Genomic DNA, 22,611 nt, shown 5'->3' with positions numbered 1-22,611 from the left:
CCGCATATTGTAAGAGGCTCCCTGTAATAACAGTGTAGCAACACGGCGGTGCATCAGTGTGGCCGCAGCTCTAAGCTGAAACTATGCAAAAAAAATATATATATATATATATATATATATATATATATATATATATATAGGAAAATGCCCCTTGTATTTCAAAAGTCTCTCTCTCTTTTACTTGTTTCAGTCATTTGACTGCGGAAAATACCGTTTTTTCAAATAAGAGATGTAGCAATCTTCTCTACCCGCAGTTGTCACATTTGGTTAAAATGTCTTATGGTTAAGTCAGCTCTTATGAATTTCCCTGAAAAGAAGATTACATCTTTATGAACAACACTCATTCCTTTGGAAGGAACCATTTGTAATCTTCAAAACATATGTCGGAAATAAAAGAATTCATTTAACATATGCGTATTACTCTATTTGTGGATGCGCAATGGTCCAGTGGTTAGGGCAGCAGACTTGCGGTCATAGGATCGCGGTTTCGATTCCCAAACCAGGTGTTGTGAGTGTTTATTGAGCGAAAACACCTAAAGCTCCACGCGGCTCCGGCAGGGGATGGTGGCGAACCCTGCTGTACTCTTTCACCACAACTTTCTCTCACTCTTACTTCCTGTTTCAGTTGTGCCTGTAATTCAAAAGGTCAGCCTTGTCACACTGAAAATCCCCGAGAACTACGTTAAGGGTACACGTGTCTGTGGAGTGCTCAGCCACTTGCATGTTAATTTCATAAACAGGCTGTTCCATTGATCCGATCAACAGGAACCCTCGACGTCGTGAGCAACGGAGTGCCAACAACAACATTACTCCATTTATTAAATTTTATGTATATATATATATATATATACATATATATATATGCTTTTGTTGTGATATATATACATTATATATATGTACATGTGTGTGCGTGTGTGTGTTTGCATGTATATATGCGAGATAATAGTTTCAGTATCAATAGTCATCATCATCATCATCATCGTTTAACGTCCGCTTTCCATGCTAGCATGGGTTGGACGATTTGACTGAGGACTGGTGAAACCGGATGGCAACACCAGGCTCCAGTCTGATTTGGCAGAGTTTCTACAGCTGGATGCCCTTCCTAACGCCAACCACTCAGAGAGTGTAGTGGGTGCTTTTACGTGTCACCCGCACGAAAACGGCCACGCTCGAAATGGTGTCTTTTATGTGCCACCCGCACAAGCCAGTCCAGGGGCACTGGCAACGATCTCGCTCGAAAATCCTACAGGAGCCAGTCAGGCGGTACTGGCAACGGCCACGCTCAAAATGGTGCATCTCATGTGCCACCCGCACAAGAACCAGTCCAGGGGCACTGGCAACTGTAACTATTAAACTGAAAGTATCTGACATTACAGTAGAGTGATGTTATTGTTTCACTTTTGACACGTAATACTGAAATAGTGTAGGAGATTGCTCTGGGCTCACATTAGGCAAGAAGTTGTAAACTTTTTTGGCTTATGACACTGCATAGACCCTAAGTAAGGCATGTGTAAAATTTCAATGAAATTAGTTGGGTAGTTCTTGAGTTTTAGCGATGCCCACATATAGACGGACACACATTCTCAGTTTTATATATATAGATTACAAAGTAAATATTCTTGAATAACACCATGTTTTGCTTGTCTGTCTTCCATTTTGATATAAATATATATGTACGTATGTGTGTGTGTGCATGTGTGTGTGTGTGTATGTGTGTGTGTGTATGTGTATACATGTGTCGTATGTGATTGTGTTTAGTAAAAAAAGGAAGAAAATACTCATTAGATATGTGGAGGGTAATCTCTTCTGTCATAGCTGCTGAAAATCCTGTGTTTTATCTACTCTTTATTAAAGTCAATCTGGTCTCCTTCAACATGACAAAGATGCAATTAGAACACATATCAAGGAAACAATGTTGTAATCTTACTTTCGACATGAACAATACACAACCAGAACCCTCAAAATCATTACAAATGTTAGGCCTCAATCACTAGCATAGCAGTAGGAGCGCCACATTTCATCCTGTTGTAAGCTATTGCTGTAGGCAATATGTTTTTGTAGGGTCTGGGGGCAGCAAATGGAAGGGCCGCCTCAGGCGGCACATACTCTAGCTACACTAATGGCCTCAATATTAGTGATCTTTTCTCCGGGTTATTGCATATCCTCAACATAGCTTATCTCTTCAGCTTTCATGAAATACTGACTTTCATATAGAAAGCACTGGTGCTGGTGCCACATAAAAAGTACTGGTAATGATGCCATGTGTGAAGCACCTGGTACACACTGTAAAGTGGTCAGTGCTAAGAAGGGCATCCACCTGTAGAAACCAAGCCAAACCAACTTTGGAACCTGGTACGGCCCCTGTCAAACCATCTATGGAAAACAGATGTAAAATGATGATTGGTGGTACAAAGCTAAAGTGAGATACACATTGAAATACTCTCCCACATCTGGTATAGTGCTGCTGCTGCTGCAGATGAGATGCAGACATTTTAGATTGCATCTCTTTCCAAAAACTCCTCATCTGGCCAGCATGAAGTTGGTCATTTTCTCCCATTGCTAACAATGGCCTCTGTTCTCCTAGTACCTTCACTTAGCTTCATAAGACTCACTCTTCACATGACCCATGTTAGTCCTTTCTCACCAGATTTCTCCATCTTCCTGCTACTACTAGCAATATGATCAGGTGCACCAGGTAGTTACAGAAATCATAGGCATTCACTCCAAAGAGAAAAAAATATTGTTTTCTTGAAGCTGATATTCACTGAAACACCAATAATTCTACCTACTTTCCACAGCCCCAGGCAGCCAATGATGTTCTGCCCAGACATAGTCACTTTCTCAGGTTCTAGTAAAGAGATAATCATGTAAGAACCAACTGTGCTGTGGGAAGAACACAAGAAGGAGGCTCATTATTGTTATTGTTATGGTTGGCTTCCAACAGAGACTGTAGCAACAAAGTCTACCCATCACACTTCTTGGTCCATCATCACTGCCTCAAGGTCCTGGATACATTCCAGGCTAGTGTCTACGATCAAGTTAGCAATGTAAGTGTAACCTCTATGTTAAAAAATACCAGCCCTGAATTGTGGGAGGTTGGTGTGCGCTAGATGCAAGCTACAACAAACCGCTTCATTGGATTTACGCAATATCTGCCTCACTGAAGGAGATACTGTCTCTACTAATGAGGACATGCAATCTACAGAAGGAGTATGCAACGTGTGTCAGTATTCAGATATTGAAAGCCCCTCCCCACCAAAAAAAAAAATATGAGGCATCTAAGAGAACGCTTGCTCCAGGAGATAGCAGAGGAGAGCCAAAGCAAAGGTGATCACTGCACAAAAGCTTAGAGTTAGGCTGCCAGGTTTTTGTAGTTATCACTCTGCAAAGCTCCCACTTGGAATCAATTGTGCAGCAAAGAGTAGGGGGTCTTATGTTCCATCACTGAAGCTACAGAGAAAGCCACTAAATGGCTTTGGATGAAGAGGGTAAACCTGTAGCCTTGTTTCTGCTGGGACTTGAAAACCTTGACAGGGTTTACACGGTGAGAGCGTCTGATAACGAAACCCTCCAAGACCTCCAGGAATATCACAACATTGAGGATGCAGCTCGGAACATCTTATAGATGCATCTTGGAATTATATATATTTCATCTACATGTATATTTAGACATATGTACAAATATATTTATCTTCTTTATTTCCTTTGTTTTAGCCCTTACCGCAAGGGTCCCCTTAAATGACTACAATATATATATATATATATATATATATATATATATATACATACATATATACACACATTCCTAGACATATACGTCCGTACATATATATATATATGTACATACGGTATGTAGTTATATACATACACATTTACGTGTCTCTTTCTCTCTCTCTCTATATATATAGAGAGAGATGGTGTATATAAGAAAGTTTATCAGCAGTACCTCTAACAAGTCAGTAATTATTAGTACTTTTTTTTAATATTCGAACAAAACGTAAAAACAACCTATACTATGCGACTCTAGTCGATTGATTACAGAAGGTATTGAGAACTACTCTTGCATCAGACTAGTGAGGGTCAACTTTCGTTGTTATTTTACTACTTTCAATTTATATGATGATATATACATATAGTATGGTCATATATGAGTACCGATGGTTTATTAATTACTAAATGCCTGTCTCCCTCGTGTTTAATGCTAGCTTTACTCTTTCAATAAAGTGTATCACCTTATTAGTGAGTGTGTGTCTGTGTATGTGAGTGTCACGCTAAATAATAATCCACCTCAGCAGCAGCCACTACCCGCTGCAGCTTCTACCTTCTACGTGAGCCGCTATTATTACTGCTGATTATTATTTCAAGCTGGTCTCTTCGTTTTTCCATGCCGGGGGCTTAGCAACCAGCTTACGGAAGTTACCGAAATTGTACGAAAACTTGTAAGTGCATCATGGGTAATATTTCGCCTATACCAGAATCAGTGATGATGCAAATGGCGTCTTTATTGTTTGACTGACTGGACTCGCAAATCCTTTCATTGTCAGCTACTTGGGTTTGTGTTTAAGCTCATCGTGGCATTTTTCAGGGTTCTGCTAAAGGTAAGTTGCGATGATTTACCCTTCTTTGGAGGATATTTGAAGCTCTATAACGGGCGATAACTAAGATTGAATTTAGATTTTCAAAATGGCGAAAGTCACGCGGTTACTGCCCCTGTACAGGGGCGACAATTTTTGCGTTAGTTTTTGCCGGTCTTACTTGCTGGGTGACATGGGTTTTCTTACTGAACTTTAATCCTTAATCCTTCAACTTCATTTTGCTATATTGGAAGATGTATTTGCTGCTTTACTTTGCTTGTAAAGCGGCTTTGTTCAATGCCGGAGTTGCTATTCTGTCTCTTGTTTCTGTCCTCTTGACGAAACACTAAATGTGAATTAAAATGGCGGCTACCAATTATCTTACGATATTTTGATGCTTATTCATTTTGTGCTGCGTGTGTGCCTTTTAATATTTACGTGCATGTGTGTGTGTGCGCGAGTGTTTTGATTGGGATGTACGTTAGGTGTACTTAATTGCTATATTCTTTATGCCAGTCGATTCCTCATAATAATGTCGTCTTCACCTAATTTCACTTTGCTATAAATATATCTAGCTATCTATATATACTAGACATCAGTTGACCGATATTGCTTGTTTCTGATTTTTTTTTGTTTTTCGTTTCGTTGATCTGTACATATGGATGCGTAACAAGAGTTGAAAATAGTAAATCATTTATATAATATGCTTTTATGTTACTTTTGAACGGCCAATTACAGTAATTAAAAGTCTATCTATAGAAAATTTCGCCATAACAGAATTAAGTGCGCAGTCTTCTTTCATAATGTAAGCTGGTGTTTCAGGCAAATGTCAGCATATTTCTCCTTCTCCAGGTACTTGATGTCTTGTAGCAGGAGTTATTTTGTTAAAATATTTCATTTTATAAAGCCCATTAGTCATCTAATGGGATTTATAATGTTCTTTGTCTTCTTTTCAATTTAGTAATTTTTGTTCGACATTATACAAAAATTTATTCCAAGTTCGACTTTTTTTTTCATCGTTGTATCAAATCAGAAATATGTGAAACGAAATAAATAAAAAAAAATTAAATATAAAGCTATTTGTCTTAACTCGTTTGAAATCGGACAGATTTTTTTCCCCAATATAATAATTTATCAGATTGTATCTTTAAATAAATTATATTCCAGGAAACTGATTCTATTTTCATTGAAAATCTGTTTATGATGTATTGTAACGATTTTTCTCACTATAAGGAACTTATTTAAAATATTCTGATTATGTGTCTTTATCACGAGGCTCTTAAAATTCCACGTTTTTGCTCAGCCCAGACCTGTCTGTGGTGGTGGTACGCTGCTGCCGCCGCCACCACAGCTGCACCTACCCATGATCATAATAATGTTTGTGAACAGCTTCAAACTATATTAAATTCAGTCTTAGCTGTCTTGTCTACGTGTTTGCTGACTGTCATCTATTTCTTCAATTTTCTATCATCTTTATGGACGAGAAAGTTGTTAGTGCTCAAAAACATTAACGGAAGTTGTCATATATGTATATCCTGTTAGAAATTAGTCTTAGTACCTCTTCCCGCCAAGAATTGGTGGGGGCCCACCTACCTATATGCTAATTGTTAAATAACTTCTTCATCACAGAACAAGGATAATATAGTGAATCGTATTATTATTATTATTATTGAGAAAAACAGACTTTAAAAGATTAAGTCCAGTTACTCTGTTAAATGTAATATCACTACTTACTGTTTACATTTGTGAGTATGATCTAATTTATTTCCTATTAGAGTTGTTTAGATAAAAAGAATTCAATTGCTTTTTTTTTTAACTTTAACAATTATATTTATAGATTACTAGATAGCCTCTTTCTTAAATTTATATATGATTTTGCTATTGCAGCTAAAGAAATGTGTGCTTTTGATACATACCCTTTGGTCGATTATTCCTTTCTAACCGACTGATTTACCTCTCTTTTTTCCTAACTTATCTTTTCTTCGTCTCAATATATTTCAACATAAAAGCCATTTTATAAATACTGGATCGGTGACCTTCCTTTCGATTAGAATTTTATCTTGTATCAAGGTCAAGTCTCTTCATGCATGTAGAAAATAACCTAAAACTAATATTTACTAGCCCCTTTATATATTTTCGTTATTCTCAATGTATTCCCCGTAAGAACGTTCTTAACTCCAAAGATTGTTTCCCCCTTTTATTTTTTTTAGTTATATTATTCCATTCCTTATATTTGTACACGTGGTTAAGTCATTTTGCTTATATAGTTACATAGTAGTATTTAATAGTCTTGCAAGATAAAGCTTGTTAATTTATTAGAAGGTCCAATATGTTTTTATTGAACCAATTATCTTTAATTGAGTAAACTGTTTTCTCGTGGAAAACTTTATAGGGGACATAACTGATTTTTGGGAAATGTTGTTTATAAATGGACGTTCGTTTCATAAAATATCCGGCTTATATAAACACGTATGGTGATTTCTAAGTTAAATAGCAAATCAACTTGTGATAATTATATATTTCGAAAAATTAGGCTAGGAGATCTGTGAATTTAAAATTCTTCTCCTGCTTGCTGCTGGTGAAATCGACTCTTTGTAAACAATTTCATTTTGAAAATGTTTAATATTACCATAACCCATCTATCGTTGTACTTCGTGTGTACGGATATTTTTTTTTACCCGGAATGTGGTTCTACAGTGAAAACGTACTTAATGTGGTTGTATGTGCTGTGAGAATATCAAATTAATAATAAAATCACCTTTGGAAGAAATGTGTTGGTTTTAAATATAGATATAGAAGTTTCAATCGCTATTAAACGTTACCTAAAATTATGATGGAATTTCTGAAGACATAAATTTCTATATGATATTGAAGATTTTTTTTTAAGCTGTAGATGAAGTGAAGAGGAAGCAAGACCGATTTAACTGGTTGCTTATTAGAAGTTTGTTTAAAATGCTAAATTCTGTTAACGTAATTCATAAAGTTCTCTCGATAGATGTAATCGCTGTTTCATCATAGTCAAATAATAATCCAATAATTCAGGTTCTTTAATTTTCTGTCTAAAAAATTACAAAGTTTTCGGAACAAAGTTGTGTGGATAATTACAAGATCTCTTAAATTTGACGGTGGCCTTTAAATATGAAAGGTGGTTAAAGGCCTCCCCCCCCCCCCCCCAACAACTTGCACGTCAAGTCATGTTTTTTATAGTTGACAGTGGTGATAAATTTCGATTATTTTGTGATAGTTGAATATATAAAAATTTATTTGTGTATGTGTGTGTGTATGTATATATATGTTGTTTTGGTTTGCGTCCTTTGCTTACATTTATCTCTCTTTTTAACAGGTGAATTAATTCAAAACTAATGATTTGAAATATCAAATAATAACAATCAACAAGAAATAGCGTTAAACGCCTTCTGTAATATGTAGTATTGAGAGTTAAGCAATTGCTATACATGGAATATAGTGACTTAACAGGGAAAGCTGGCCATAAAAAATAAAGGATTCTCTTTGAAAATATTTTTTATAAAATGGAAATATCTGGAAACAACCTTCCTCAGTCAATAAATCCAGATACAATTCAAACTCAAGATGGTAGTATTCAAATTCCATCAACCCATGTTGGATCACTCACATCTGAATCTCATGCAGTAACTGATGTGGATATCATTTCTGGGACTTCTCTTAGTTCTGTTCCTGGTACCATAGTTACATCGGCTGGTGTTCAGCAAACGCAAACTGTTCTTGTCTCACCAGAGTTATTCACTACATTACCCCAAGTGCAGCCAACATCAGAAGGTATAGAAACTACTGAAGTTACTAGTACCACACTTGGTGGCGTTACTTATGCTTTTATCAAAGGTTTGGATAGTAGTCTTGGTAGTCAGGCAACATGTATCACTACACCAAAATCCATACTCACAGGACAGTCTGGCGGTATGGATGTAGAGTTGATCCCTGTAGATAATGTAGCCCTTCAAGTGATGGCTGTTGAAACTAAGTCTAATGATAAAGAAAAAGACCAAGATAAAGATGATGGCTCATCCATCAAACACCAAATGATACAGCATGCTGTTCTTGTTCAAGATCCTAATAGTCAAATCTCTTCTCTTACTGGCAAAGATACAGAGTTTATGACCACTTCTGGTAATGTTAGTCTATCTGTAAACAACACCTATGTTTGCGAAGATGGTAGTACAATTGATAGCACACCAATACAAATCACTTCAAAAGATTCAAAGATGGAAGAGAAAAATCCTGCTTTAGAAGCAGCCATTCAAGAAACTTATTTTCAACTGGACCATAATATGCTAAAATCTAGTGGTGTTGACCTGAATAAAGCAACATTGCAAGCATCTGCTGATGGTGCACAGTTCTTTGTCATTGACTTGAGTGAAACTGAAGTTCAGAATTCCATTCCAATGGAAATAGAAACTGAACAAATAATCAAGGAGGAAACTGTAAGTATTGATTCATCAGCAATGAATATTGACTCAAATAATGATGAGACCAATGAAGTGCCTACTGAGTCATCACCTTATTATGTTGTTCAGCATGTGACAAAAACGGATTCAGATCAACCAGAAAAGTATTTTCCAATTAAGCAGTTACCAGCAGATTTAAAAGGCTTGGTGTCTCTTTCTCCTGATATTAAATCTAAAGAAACACCAGTAGCTATTTCCTTGCAAAAAGATTTGGAGGCAATGCAAAAATCAGTGGCAAAAGAAGGAGATGTGCTTTCAGTTGACCCGAAAGCTTCTAGTAATGAATTGCTTATCACCAATATCCAAGGGGGACATGAAGTAATAATGGTTGATATTGGTAGTGCAGCATCTATTGTTACTGAGACAATAAAAACCTCTACTGATGCAGAATTTGAGGGAACTGAGCAAAAAGACGATGATCAACAATATGTATTTGATGTTGTTGGTTCCGAAGAACAGTCAGCAGGCAATTTATTAACAGCTAAATCTGGCTCTACTCTTTTGACAACCACTTCAACTGTGACCAGTACTCTTGGATCAATAACCACAACATCCATTAATACACAGGCTGCTTCCAAATTTAGAGATGCTGGTCAGCAAACTGAGAAATCTCGGCAAGCAGCTGAACAAAAACAATCTGTACAATCAGCAGCATTGCCGCCAAAGCAGACTGTAGTCTCACAAGCTGTATCTCAAGCTAAGCAAGTTCAGGTTCAGTCTACATCTTCAAATCCAGTTGTATCTTCTCAGCAAGTTCAGCTTATTAATAAACAAGCTGGACAGTCTACATCTGCTTCTACACCATCTACAATTAACACCTCTAAACAGTTGCAGGTAACATCTCAATTGCCAACAAAACAGACATATATATTTGCTCCAAAACCAACTCAGATGGCACAAACCTCATTACTGAAACAGGCACAAACAACTCAGCAAACTTTGCTTAAACAACCAGTAACAAGTGCAGCTTTGCCGAAATTGGACCAATCACAGCAAAGTACAGTTTCTAAGTTGGTTACATCACAGCCAATCACTTATACTCAGGCTAAACAATCTTCACAGCTCCAGTCAGCAGTTACTCAATCTAAACTTGTACCTTCCAAAGTATCACTAATATCTGCACCTAGACCATCGACTGTAAGCTCACAGACAATAACAATAAAACAGCCACAAGCTCAACAGGTTTCTTTACAACAGATGGCTTCAATGTCTAAAACAGGGCAGTCCTTACTTCAGCCGTCACAAGAACCTCAAGTACAATCATCTGTAAAGACCACGCCTGTGCAGTTGAAGCAGACAGTTACTCAGCCAATAACACTTCCACAATCTAAACAAATTGTACTACAATCATCCACCACATCTCTACAAAAACAGACTCAACCCCAACAGATTACTACATGGCAAGTCCAATCGCCAGTATCAAAACCAGCACAGTCGGTACAAGTTAAACCAGGTCTCCAAGTTTTACAGCCAAAACCCGTTCAGCGTTTACAACCAAAAGAAGGAGTGCAAGCACAAGCCAGCATTCTGCAACAACAACAACAGCCTAAGCAAATAGCAAAATCTCCAACAACACAAGTGCAAATGACTTCTACACAACAGTTGTCAGCTAAAACTACAACTGCACAACCAGTAACAAAACAAATTATTGTACAACAGTCTCCGAAAACAGTTACAGTGCAACAGCAGCAGTCCACTAAACCAATTACTGTACAACAACAGCAGTCTCCTAAAACAGTTACTATACAGCAGCAGCCTTCTAAACCAGTAACAGTACAACAGCAGCAGCCTTCTAAACCAGTTACAGTACAGCAACAGCAGCCTTCTAAAACAGTTACTATACAGCAACAGCAGCCTTCTAAGCCAGTTACAGTACAGCAGCAGCTTTCTAAACCAGGTACAGTACAACAAACTCCAAAGTCAATTATAATACAACAACCAGCCAAATTGGTCTCGGCACAACAGCAGCCAGTAAAATCAGTTACAGTACAGCAGCAAGTACCAGTAAAATCAACAGCTGTTCAACAACAGCAGCAGCCTACTAAAACAATTTCAGTGCAACAGCAATCTGAAAAGCCTGCAGTGGTGCTACAGCAACCTGCCAAGTCTGTTACCCTTGTACAGCAACCTGCAAAATCTGTGACTTTGGTACAGCAACCGCCTTTAAAAGTAACATCCTTGCAACAACAGCAGCAGCAAACCACAAAATCTGTAACTGTGCAACAGCAAACTGTAAAGTCAACAACTTTGTCTCAGTCAGAGCCAGGTAAAACAACTGTAACACAGCTGCCAGTTAAGGCTGTTGTCTCACCACAGACGCAAAAACCTATTGTTGTGCAAGTGCAAAAGCCAGTACAAACAACACAAGCAGCAGTGACCCAAGTTTCATCACAAACATTGAGACCATCGCAGCCTGCTGTCACTACTTTAGTTTCTATTCCATCACAGCAACAATCACCGAAAACTGTAACTGAAACACTTGTTGGTCAGCAGCAATCAGCAAAATCAGTTAATGTTCAGCAGTTAGTTAGTCAACAAGAACCTATTATTCAGAAGCAGGTGGTGTCAGCTTCATCTACATTACAACAACCACAGTCTAAAATCTTATCTGTCACTCAACCAGCTTCCACGCAACCTAGCACGGTACAACAGCAAACCTCAAGACTACATGAAAGTGTGCCAAAAGGCCAAACTCCAGAATCAAAAATATTCTCAGATGTTAAATCTAAAGATCAACAACAATCATCCACTGCACAGTCGCAACAGCTTAAAAGTATGAAATCCTTGGTAGTGCAACCAGGGAGAACTTCAGAAACTGTACAAAAGGAAAAATCTTTAGGAACAGAAACAAAAAGAACAGAAGCAGTGTTGAACACCGTAAAGAAAGCAGTGGTATCACAGGAAATGGGGAAGAAACCGGAACATGTGCAAGATGTTCAGAAACAGACAGAATCGTTACAGAAGGCTGAGAAGAAGTCAGAAGATCATAGTAAGGAATCGGGCACACCACCTGTGAGTGTTAAAAGAACAGAGATACCACAGGAAGCTGGGAAGAAAGCAGAGCATTTGCAAGATACTGCAAAGAAAACAGATGTTGGGAAGAAAGTGGAACTGTCAAAAGAGGCTGCAAAGAAAATGGAATCATCAAATGAGGCTGCAAAGAAAATGGAATCATCAAATGAGGCTGCAAGAAAAGTGGAGCCACCAAAAGATGTTGGAAAGAAGGTGGAATTGCCAAAAGATGCAAAAAAAGTTGAACCACTAAAAGATGTCTTAAAGAAGGTCGAACCACCAAAAGATGTTCCAAAGAAAGTGGAACCACCAAAAGATGTTCCAAAGAAAGTGGAACCACCAAAAGACGTTCCAAAGAGGGTTGAACCACCAAAAGATGTTGGAAAGAAGGTAGAAACACCAAAAGAGGTTGCAAAGAAGGTGGAGCCTCCAAAAGAATCTGCATCAAAAGTAGAAGTACCAAAAGATACTGCGAAGAAGGTGGAAGTGTCAAAAGATGCTGCCAACAAAGTAGAACCACCAAAGGATGCCACAAAGAAAGTGGAGCCACCAAAAGATATTGCAAAGAAGGTGGAACCTCCAAAAGATGCTGCAAAGAAGGTAGAGCCACCGAAAGATGCAGCAAAGAAAGTAGAGCCACCAAAAGATGTTCCAAAGAGGGTTGAACCACCAAAAGATGCAAAGAAGGCAGAACCACCAAAAGACATTGCAAAGAAGATAGAGCCATCAAAAGATGCAGCAAAAAAGACAGAACCACTGAAAGATGCTGCAAAGAAAGTGGAGCCACCAAAAGATGCTGCAAAGAAGCTAGAGCCACCGAAAGATGGTGCAAAGAAGGTAGAGTTACCAAAAGATACTGCAAAGAAGGCAGAACTACCAAAAGATGCCACAAAGAAAGTGGAACCACCAAAAGATGCTGCCAAAAAAGTGGAACCACCAAAAGATGCTACAAAGAAAGTGGATCAACCAAAAGATGCTGCAAAGAAAGTGGAACCTTCAAAGGATGTTGGGAAAAGGGTGGAGCCACCAAAAGATGCTGTAAAGAAAGTGGAATCACCAAAAGATGCTGCAAAGAAGGTAGAGCCACCAAAAGAACCTGGAAAAAAGACAGAGTTGCCAAAAGACACTGCAAAAAGAGCTGAACCTATAAAAGATGCTGGGAAAAAGGTAGAAAGTGTGAAAGATGCTACGAAAAAGGCAGAGGTACAAAAAGATATTGGGAAGAAAACAGAACCTGTGAGAGATACAGTGAAAAAGGTGGAGTCACCAAAAGATGCTCCGAAAGTAAAAGATGTTGGAAGAAAAGCAGAAGTATCAAAAGATACTGGGAAAAAGACCGAATTTGCCAAAGATGTTGAGAAGACAGAATCACCGAAGAAGGTGGAGGTGTCTCAGGAAACTGTAAAGAAGGCAGAATCTTTGAAGAAAGCAGAAACAACAAAGGAGACAAATCAGCAAACTTCTATGACAAAAACTGTTGGGGAACCAAAACAAGCTGAGTCAGTTAATAGACAGGAATTAAAATCTATATCTATTAATAAACCAAAAGAAGATGCAGTTGTAGCTGGCCAGATACAGACAGTAAAGGTACAAGTACCAATGTCCAGTGTTTCAAAACAAGTAGGGGAAACTAACAAGGAAGTGCAACAAGTTGAACCACCTCAAAAGATACAAAAGTTTGACTCTCCAAAATACCAATTAAAGTCCACCACCAGTGCTGCAGGACATCATTTAGGAGTTGTCAGCATTCCAGAAATGACTGTTACTACACAAGCAAATCAAGCAGTTGTTGGTACTCTAGAAAGTCAAGTGGAGGTTGTGAGTATGCCAAGTAACCAGGTAGAGATTGTCAGCACTCCAAGTAACCAAGTAGAGATTGTCAGCACTCCAAGTAACCAGGTAGAGATTGTTAGTACTCCGAGTAATCAAATAGAAGTTATGAGCACCCCGGAGAATAAAGTAGAAGTTGTTAGTGCGTCAGAGAACCAATTACAAATGTTTGGAACTCAAATGAGTCAACTGGAAGTTGTTGGTGCTTCCGGAAATCAGTTGACAGTTGTCAGTACTTCAGGGAATCAGCTGGCACTTGTTAGTACCCCTAGCAACCAACTAGAAACATTTAGTATTTCAGAACAGCAGCTTCAGGTTGTTGCTGGTGGGGAGACTCTATTGGAAACAGTTAACAGTGGAGAGCAGCAGCTAGAAGCATTGGATGGCCAGACACAACAACTAGAGGCAGTAGTTTTACAAGATCAGGGAACACTTAGTATACAACAATTAGCAGCCTGTCAACAAGCTGTAACTGGACAGCAAGAGGAGGTACAGATTATTGAAACTGTAACTCCTGATTTGACTGAGAAACAAGGACAAACAGAAGCAGCAACTCCAAGACGTAGAGGCAGGCCACCTAAGTCTACTACTCCAGCAGCATCTCAGGCTACTAAAAGCACAGATAATGAATTTGAAACTCCAAAATCCAGTAACCGATCTTTACGTGTTCGAAGCAAAGAAACCAGTGGTGATGAATCAGAGCCTAGTGCTACAAAAGAAACCAAACAAACAAAGAGAAAGTCTTCCAAAGAAACTGATTTATCCGAAGACGCTGAACAAAGTGTTGATAGTGCAGGGGAATCTAAGAGTGAATCTACTTTAAAACGAAAGCGAGGTAGACCTCGGAAAGATGATCCTCCTAAGAAAGAAAAAGCAACCACTGAAAAACACGACACGCCTTCTTCGAGTCAGAAGAGAGGTCGTCCAAGAAAAGATTCGTTAGAAAAGAATTATGATGTTGATTCTCCAGAAGGACGAGCTAAACGTCAAAAGATTAGCAATGAAGAAGAAGAGGAGGACGAAGAAGAAGGTAGGCGCCGTTCTGGCAGAATAAAGAAAGGTCAGGAAGAAAAGTCACAGAAGAAATCCTCTCCTGAAATATCTACTAAGAAAAAGGAAAAATTATCTTCAAAGGGCAAGGATGCAGCAAAAGAATCGCCAAATGTGTCAAAGAAAGCTGAAGATACTCTGCCACGTCGTGGTAGACCAAAAAGTAAGGAAACACCAAAATCTGCAAAGAAAGATTCTGAGAGTAGTGAAGTAGCTGAGAAATCTTCAGGTCGCCGATCGAAGGCAACGAGTGAGAAAGATGGTGAGCCAGTTGCTAGCACTTCTGGAATTAAGTATGTCAGGAAGCGTAAGGCTGAATCTGAAGACGATGAGGTGCCTTCAGAAGAAAGTGATGAAGCAGTTAGTGAATTATCAAGAATTGATCTTCCATCTAAAGTTTCTATGGCTTCGCCAAAAAAGAAAGCAAGGTATTTTGAAGATACTGCTGTTGCTGTAGGTACAAGTACAATTTATGATGATAGTGAAGATGAAGATGTTGACGAAGATGAAGATGAGGAGGAGGAGATTGAAGAAGTTGAGGAAGACGACGAGGATGATGACGAAAGTGATGAATATATAGGAACTGTTATCACTTCTCCTAGAAGTAAAACCATGTCATATTCTCATATTAAAAGTAGTAATGAATCCATGCGAGACATGAAACAGGAGCCTCTTGAAATGGAAGTAGAGGACATGGAAGGGTATATTGAAGATAAAAATGACAATACTATTGAAGACAGAGATGATAGAGAAGAAATTTATGAGCTTGAAGAAGAATCTTTGTCAAGAATTATCTGTGGAGATGATGGAGCAGTTCTCACTCCTATTAGAGTTCACAGGCGGCGGCTTGATGACAAACAAGATGATATTTATAACATTGATCAAATTGATGAGGATGAGTTTTTGGCTGCAAAAAATGCTGCTATGCAAGACAAATCTCCAAGGACACCACAGACGCCTCAGTTTGTTGAGGTTGAAACTGTTTTTGAATCTCCTGGTAGACGATCTGTACAAACACAGACAGATCCACGACTGAGGAAAAAGAAATTTGGACCACTTGGGCAAGAAGGTGAAATTGATGAAATAGATGCAGATGATGGAGATCTTTATAGAAGACGTCGCCGAAAGAAGGAAGAGTCAGATTTCAGTTTATTTGAAGATGAACCAAAGCGTAAGAGTGTTAAACGAAACACTGAAGAAGCTCTGAAATGTCCATTTTGCGATAAGGCCTTCATTGGTCTGGTAAAACATATTAAGAGTAAACATCGCCATGAAGCAGATTATGATGAAGAAATGCGTAATGCAAAATGGAGAGAGCGTATCATGAAAGTTTCAACACAAGGTGGGGATGAAGCTGGTGAGACTTGTTCTGAATGTGGCAAGGTCACGAAAAATATGAAGCGCCATCAAGAACTTCACCAGCAAAACAGAATGCAAAGCGCTTGTCCAATTTGTGGAAAGGTAGTCTTAAGAACAGGAATCAGCTCTCACATGCGCACTGTTCATTCTGGAAGAAAGCCTTATAAATGTCCTCATTGTGATTATTCATCAGCATTCCGTGGAAATCTTAACACTCATATTAAAGGTATGCATTTGCACACTCGTCAGTATCTCTGTGACGTATGCAAAGCTGCATTCAAAACTTTAGGTGCTCTTATTGGGCATACGAAACGAGTACATGAAGGTTGGAAATCTCCTAATCAAAAAATTTTCATTTGCTCTGTCTGTGAGAAAAGGTTTACAAAGAAGTACCATGTTGACCGACATATGCTTATACATACAGGAGAAAAACCACACAAGTGCACTGATTGTGGCCGCTGCTTCAATAATAAGTCGAACCTTATGTCTCATATTCAATTAGTGCATAAGAAATTATCACCTTATCAATGTGATATGTGCCAGGAGACTTTTAAACGTAAGAAATTATTGCTTGAACATATTGGAAAAGTTCACGTAGCTGCTGGAGAAATGGCTCCACTGATTAAAGACGAAGATGATGATGATGATGAGGATGAAATGTTAGATGATGGTATGGATGATGAGGAGATTGATGACATGAGAAAAGTAACCGAATTAGTACAATCTCAAGCAGTATATGCTACAGTAACTGATGGTTCAGTTGCTGAAGGAACTTATACTGCTGTTGTCACTGATGCAGCACACGAACTTAACAATCAGACAATAACTACATTACAAACAGAGGGTGGACAAGAGACCATTATTATTGTGCATACAGCTAACCCAGAAGAAGTTGCTCATGCTATCGTTGAACAGGGAGATGGAACAGTGCAATACGAAACATCTGGTCAAACTATCACTGGAACAACTGCAGCTGAATTATTTTCTCAAATGCAGTCTTAAAAGGTAAGCTTGGTTTTTCTTATCTTATATACATCAGTAAGATGCAATAATATGAAATATCTAATTGACATTTATTTCCTTTCTATTTATTGTTGTTTGTAAGATGATTTAATTTATTAACAAGACAGTGAGATGGTAGCAAAGTACAGGAGCTTGATGTAATCGACTAGTTACCCCATCGAAAATTTCAGGCCTTGTACATCATCATCGTTTAACGTCTGCTTTCCATGCTAGCATGGGTTCGACGATTTGACTGAGGACTGGTGAAACCAGATGGCTACACCAGGCTCCAATCTGATCTGGCAGAGTTTCTATGGCAGGATGCCCTTCCTAACGCCAACCACTCAGAGAGTGTAGTGGGTGCTTTTACGTGTCACCCGCATGAAGGCTTGGCAACGGCCACGTTCAAGATGGTGTATTTTATGTGCCACCTGCACAAGAGCCAGTCCAGGGGCACTGGCAACGATCTCGCTCGAAAATCTTACGAAGGCCAGTCAGGCGGTACTAGCAACGGCCACGCTCAAAATGGTGCATTTTATGTGCCAGTCCAGGGGCACTGGCAACAATCTCGCTTGAAAGTCCTTAGACATGCCGCGGGCACAAGTGCCTCTAGTAGAAAGAATTATTAACAAAGTAGAGAACTGGCAAAATTCTTAATGCGCCGGACAAAATGCTTTGTGGCATTTCTTCAGAGTTTATGTTCCGAGGTCAACTTCTCCGTTCATCCTTTCAGTGTGGATGTAGTCAACTATCCCACTCACTCTTAAATTGCTAGCCTTGTGCCAAAATTGAAACCATTAATTTTATCATCATTATTATTATTATTAATAAGGCAGAATCATTAGCATGCCAGGCGAAATGCTTAGCAGTATTTTGCCCATTGCTACATTCTGACTTCAAATTCCACCATGGTCAACTTTGCTTTTCATCCTTTTAGGGTCAATGAATAAAGTACTCATGAAGCATGGGCCAATGTAATCAACTACCCCCCCCCCCAAATTTCAGGCGTTGTGCCTTTAGTAGAAAGGATTATTATTAATAATTTTTAAATATTTTTTTCAGTTTACATTATTAAAAGTTCCTTTAAATTCTTTATATTTACAGGAGAGAGACTTTCTTCCTTTTCGCTAATGGTGTAACAGCTTCAAAATATCCATTATCAGAGCACAAGATTTTGTTTCAATTCCATAGCTGGTTAGTTTTGAAATGATAATGAATATTCTTTGAAAGACTTTGTGTTTTATATATATATATATATATCTATATATATATATATATATATGTATATGTGTGTGTATGTATATATATATACATATACATGTCTATGTGTGTATATATATGTGTGTGTGTGTATGCATAAATAAATGTGTGTGTGTGTGTGTGTGTATAAACACATACACATAATGTATATATACACACATACACATTGTACATGAGAAGAAGCACTTGGAAGTGTACGTTTTTGATATTGTACCATTTATAAATTGGTTGAATAGTTTTAAACCACCTCAGACGAACAATGGCTTATCAGTCCTGGTTTACAATTTAGGTGGCAACATTGTTACTTATGTTCTTTAAGCTTTTAAAATGTTTATATTTCTATTAATATTTTTATCTAGCTATGAATTCAAAAGGTAACTTAGAAAGCGTTTGAAATTCCGAAGATTAACTCATTGTACTTCTTTTCTGGGGTGGGTGTATGTGTGTGTGTCAAATTGAATACACCAAAAGAGCTACTATTGTGTGTGTGTGTATTATATGCTATGATGTGATTGTTTATGATTTGAATGACATTGTCAGGTAGGTGTGAGGCCAGATCTAGCCAGTGTGAATGTGTGTGTACGTATACATACATATATATATACACACACACACACACACACACACACACACACACACATATATATACACACATATAAATATGCATATATATATAAAATCAAGCTTGAATGATTGCCTTAAGATACATGGCATATTTCGTAAATATGCCTATGCAAATATCTTAAAAGCTCTTTCGGTTGTGTGTGTGTATGGATATATATATTTGTTTCAGCCATGTGGCTGGAACACCACTGTGGGAATATATGTATGCCTGAGTATAAAAGAAATGACTATTGGAAAGAAATTTCTGCAAGAATTTATTTTAATTTGGTTGATTGATATCTTCGATTTATTAACTGTGTCTAGTTATATTTATGTTTTCAGAAATTTAAAAATATTTTCAATATTTGGTTTCTATTACAAGCCACCCATTTAAAAAAATTTTTTACTGGTAAAAATGGAAGTTCCTTTTGTCATTTAGTCACTCTATGCTTGTTGCTTCCATTGTACTTTCACATAATAAGATGTTTCTTATTGTTTTAAAAATGATGTTTTAAGTTTAGATTTCCTCAACATAGAACTAGTTATATTATTTATATTGGTGTGTTCACTTGCATTTTATGTAATATTCATATAATTTGTCTGATTTTTTTATCTTCTCGATATCCAAATAATATGGTTCTACATTTAAGAGATGAGGAATTATGTACATTATTTACATTTGACAAATATTTGTCCTCATCATGTTTGTTGTTAACACAACGTTTCGGCTGATATACCTTCATCAGGTGAAACATGCCCTCCCCCCCAAAAAAAACAAATAAGAGTAGAGGAACATTGCAAAGCTGTGACACGAGGAGATATAATAGAGAACACCACTGGAAAATATGAAAAATAAAAGAAGCAGCATATATGCTAGGACACAACAACCTCCTAAGCAGATATGAATAGCATATCGGAACCGGTATTAAGGAAGGATAGGAAAATATTAGATTTATAAGCCCTAAAATTCACTCCATAATTTGCTCACGGGCATATGGCGTAGTGGTTAAGAGCGTGAGCTACTAACCCCAAGATTCCAAGTTCAATTCTAGGCAGTGACTTGAATAATGATAATAATAATATCGAAATTTCCCCAAGACACCTGATGAAGGCTGGAGGGTATGTTAGCCGAAACATTGTGTTAACAACAAAGTTGACAAATATCCATCAAATGTAAAATAATCATCCAAATAGTTAAAAAATTAAAAGACATGTATCTCAAAAGTTTCTTTTAGAAGCGATAGGGAAAATCTTCAAGTATATGATCTTGGTTGGTAATTCTTTAAAAGACAAAAAGCACTTTAATAGACATTTTGATTTTCAGTTCCAGTAAACTGTGAATATATATATATCTATGGTAGTGGCGGCATTAACTCTTATCCAAGTAGTTAATCTGTAGTGAGTCGTTGAGCCTCTTCATCCTAATGAGTGCAAAGGGCGCCAGTGCCTGAGGTGGCAGTTCATATATGAAACATATATTATAGATTCTTAATATATATTATATAATACATATATAAAGCATGTTATATGTGTGTGTCAAGAACACTACTCGCTGCCAGGAGTCAAACTCATGACCTTATGATCGTGAGCCAGTTATCCTAACCACAGGATATAAACACATACATATATATGCACACATGCATATATTTCTTTTACTTATTTTTGAAGTGCCTTACGATAAAATGTTTGTGAAATTTGTAGCATTAATAATAACAATGTTTATGACTAGATGAGTAGTTCCACATAGAAGATTATTGATGTTAATTAGATTTCTTTATAGTAATCCAGCTAATACAGATTGAAAATATTTTACCAAAGAATAAAATGGTTTTTGACTTAATATCTAATGACATGTGAAATTAACTCTCTTAACAGTAATATTTGTATTAGATTCAGGTTGATTTCACTCTTTCTCATGATATTTTCTTTAAATATTTCTTTAGGTTTAATTGTCAGTGCATAGCAGATAGGCTCAGAGAGTGTTATTCATGTTGTACAAGCGTTTATCACTTTCTCTGTGTGTGTGTGTGTGTATGTATATATATATATATATATATATATATATACATACATACACAATTGCAGCGTGGAAGGTGTTTGTAAGCCATTTAAAATAACACACAAAAGCCGTCAGATTCACTTCAACATTTAAATTTAATTTGTCAAAATATTTTCCTCACTTTGAGACCACGACCTGTTCACTGACCAAAGCGACGAAAATATTTTGACAAATTAAATTTAAATGTTGAAGTGAATCTGACGGCTTTTGTGTGTTATTTTAAATGGCTTATAAACACCTTCCATGCTGCAATTGTTTTCGTTCCAGCACACGATCTCAGATCAGGTCACTTGCTATGCAAGTACATCTCCGTAATATATATATATATATATATATATATATATATATATAAAGAGAGATATATGTATGTGTGTATATATATGTATATATATATATGTATATATATATATATATATATATGTATATATATATATATATATATATATATATATATATATATATATATATATATATATATATATAGAGAGAGAGAGAGAGAGAGAGAGAGAGAGAGAGAGAGAAATTCACACATATTTGTACATATGACTGCCTAAATATATAATACAGTTCTATATTTAAGAGATGAGGAATTATTTACATTTGATGGATATTTGTCCTCATCTTGTTAACATGTTTCGGCTGATATACCCTCCAGCCTTCTTCAGGTGTCTTGGGGAAGTTTCGAACCTGGGTTCTCTTTCCTAAGGTATTTTTCGATGTTATTATTATATGGCTAGTGGTTAGAGAAATTAAGGCCAACAGGTCAGATATAGTTGTCAGGGATCATGAAGGGAAAAAGAAAAAAAAAATGCTTTCTAATTGATGTATCAATACCATCAGATGACGTTTCTCTAAAAGAAATGGAGAAACTTTCAAAATACAAAGACCTGGAAATAGAGGTAACTCGAATGCGGCGTCTAAAAGCAGAGACAATTCCTATCATAGTAGGTGCCTTAGGTATAATAAAAAAGTATTCAGACAAATACATAACAAAAACACCGGGACTTACAAATATATATAACATACAGAAAATTGCACTACTGGGTACTGCACACATTCTACGCAAAACACTTTCAATACAGTAAACATAAGAGCACTACAGCAAACCACAGCACATACCCAAGGCACACAGAGCTGAGCTCGGTAATGAAGTGAATGCACGTTATAAAAATAAAACGACTGAATAATAATAATAATAATAATAATAATAATAATATCGAAAGATACCTTAGGAATGAGAACCCAGGTTCGAAATTTCCCCAAGACACCTGATGAAGGCTGGAGGGTATATAAGCCAAAACATTGTGTTGACAACAAACAAGATGAGGACAAATATCCATCAAATGTAAATAATGCCTAAATATATGTTCTTTAGTCG

General features: G+C 37.2%; 1 protein-coding gene across 3 annotated transcripts in view; it reads left to right on the top strand.

Annotated features, from left to right (window-relative positions):
* LOC106883931 (uncharacterized) overlaps positions 1-19,879 on the top strand; it is a 45,548-nt gene extending 25,669 nt beyond the window's left edge. The window contains exons 1-3 of one of the 3 annotated variants that reach the window (XM_014935075.3): positions 4,469-4,598; positions 7,918-17,314; positions 18,416-19,879. In XM_014935075.3, the coding sequence (XP_014790561.2) occupies positions 8,105-17,311 (9,207 nt within the window). In that variant the 5' untranslated portion in view covers positions 4,469-4,598; positions 7,918-8,104 and the 3' untranslated portion in view covers positions 17,312-17,314; positions 18,416-19,879. Of the gene's footprint in view, positions 1-4,468; positions 4,599-4,712; positions 6,320-7,917; positions 17,315-18,415 lie in introns of those variants that run through there. The other 2 variants (XM_014935076.3, XM_052973703.2) reach the window with 2 other exon arrangements.
* The last annotated feature ends 2,732 nt before the right edge of the window (positions 19,880-22,611 follow it).

Source organism: Octopus bimaculoides, chromosome Z, assembly GCF_046866305.1.
Source record: "Octopus bimaculoides isolate indiv1 chromosome Z, ASM4686630v1, whole genome shotgun sequence".
Classification (NCBI taxonomy): Eukaryota; Metazoa; Mollusca; class Cephalopoda; order Octopoda; family Octopodidae; genus Octopus; species Octopus bimaculoides.
Note: the sequence above shows the minus strand (reverse complement) of the source record. Positions and strands in the feature narration are given on the sequence as shown.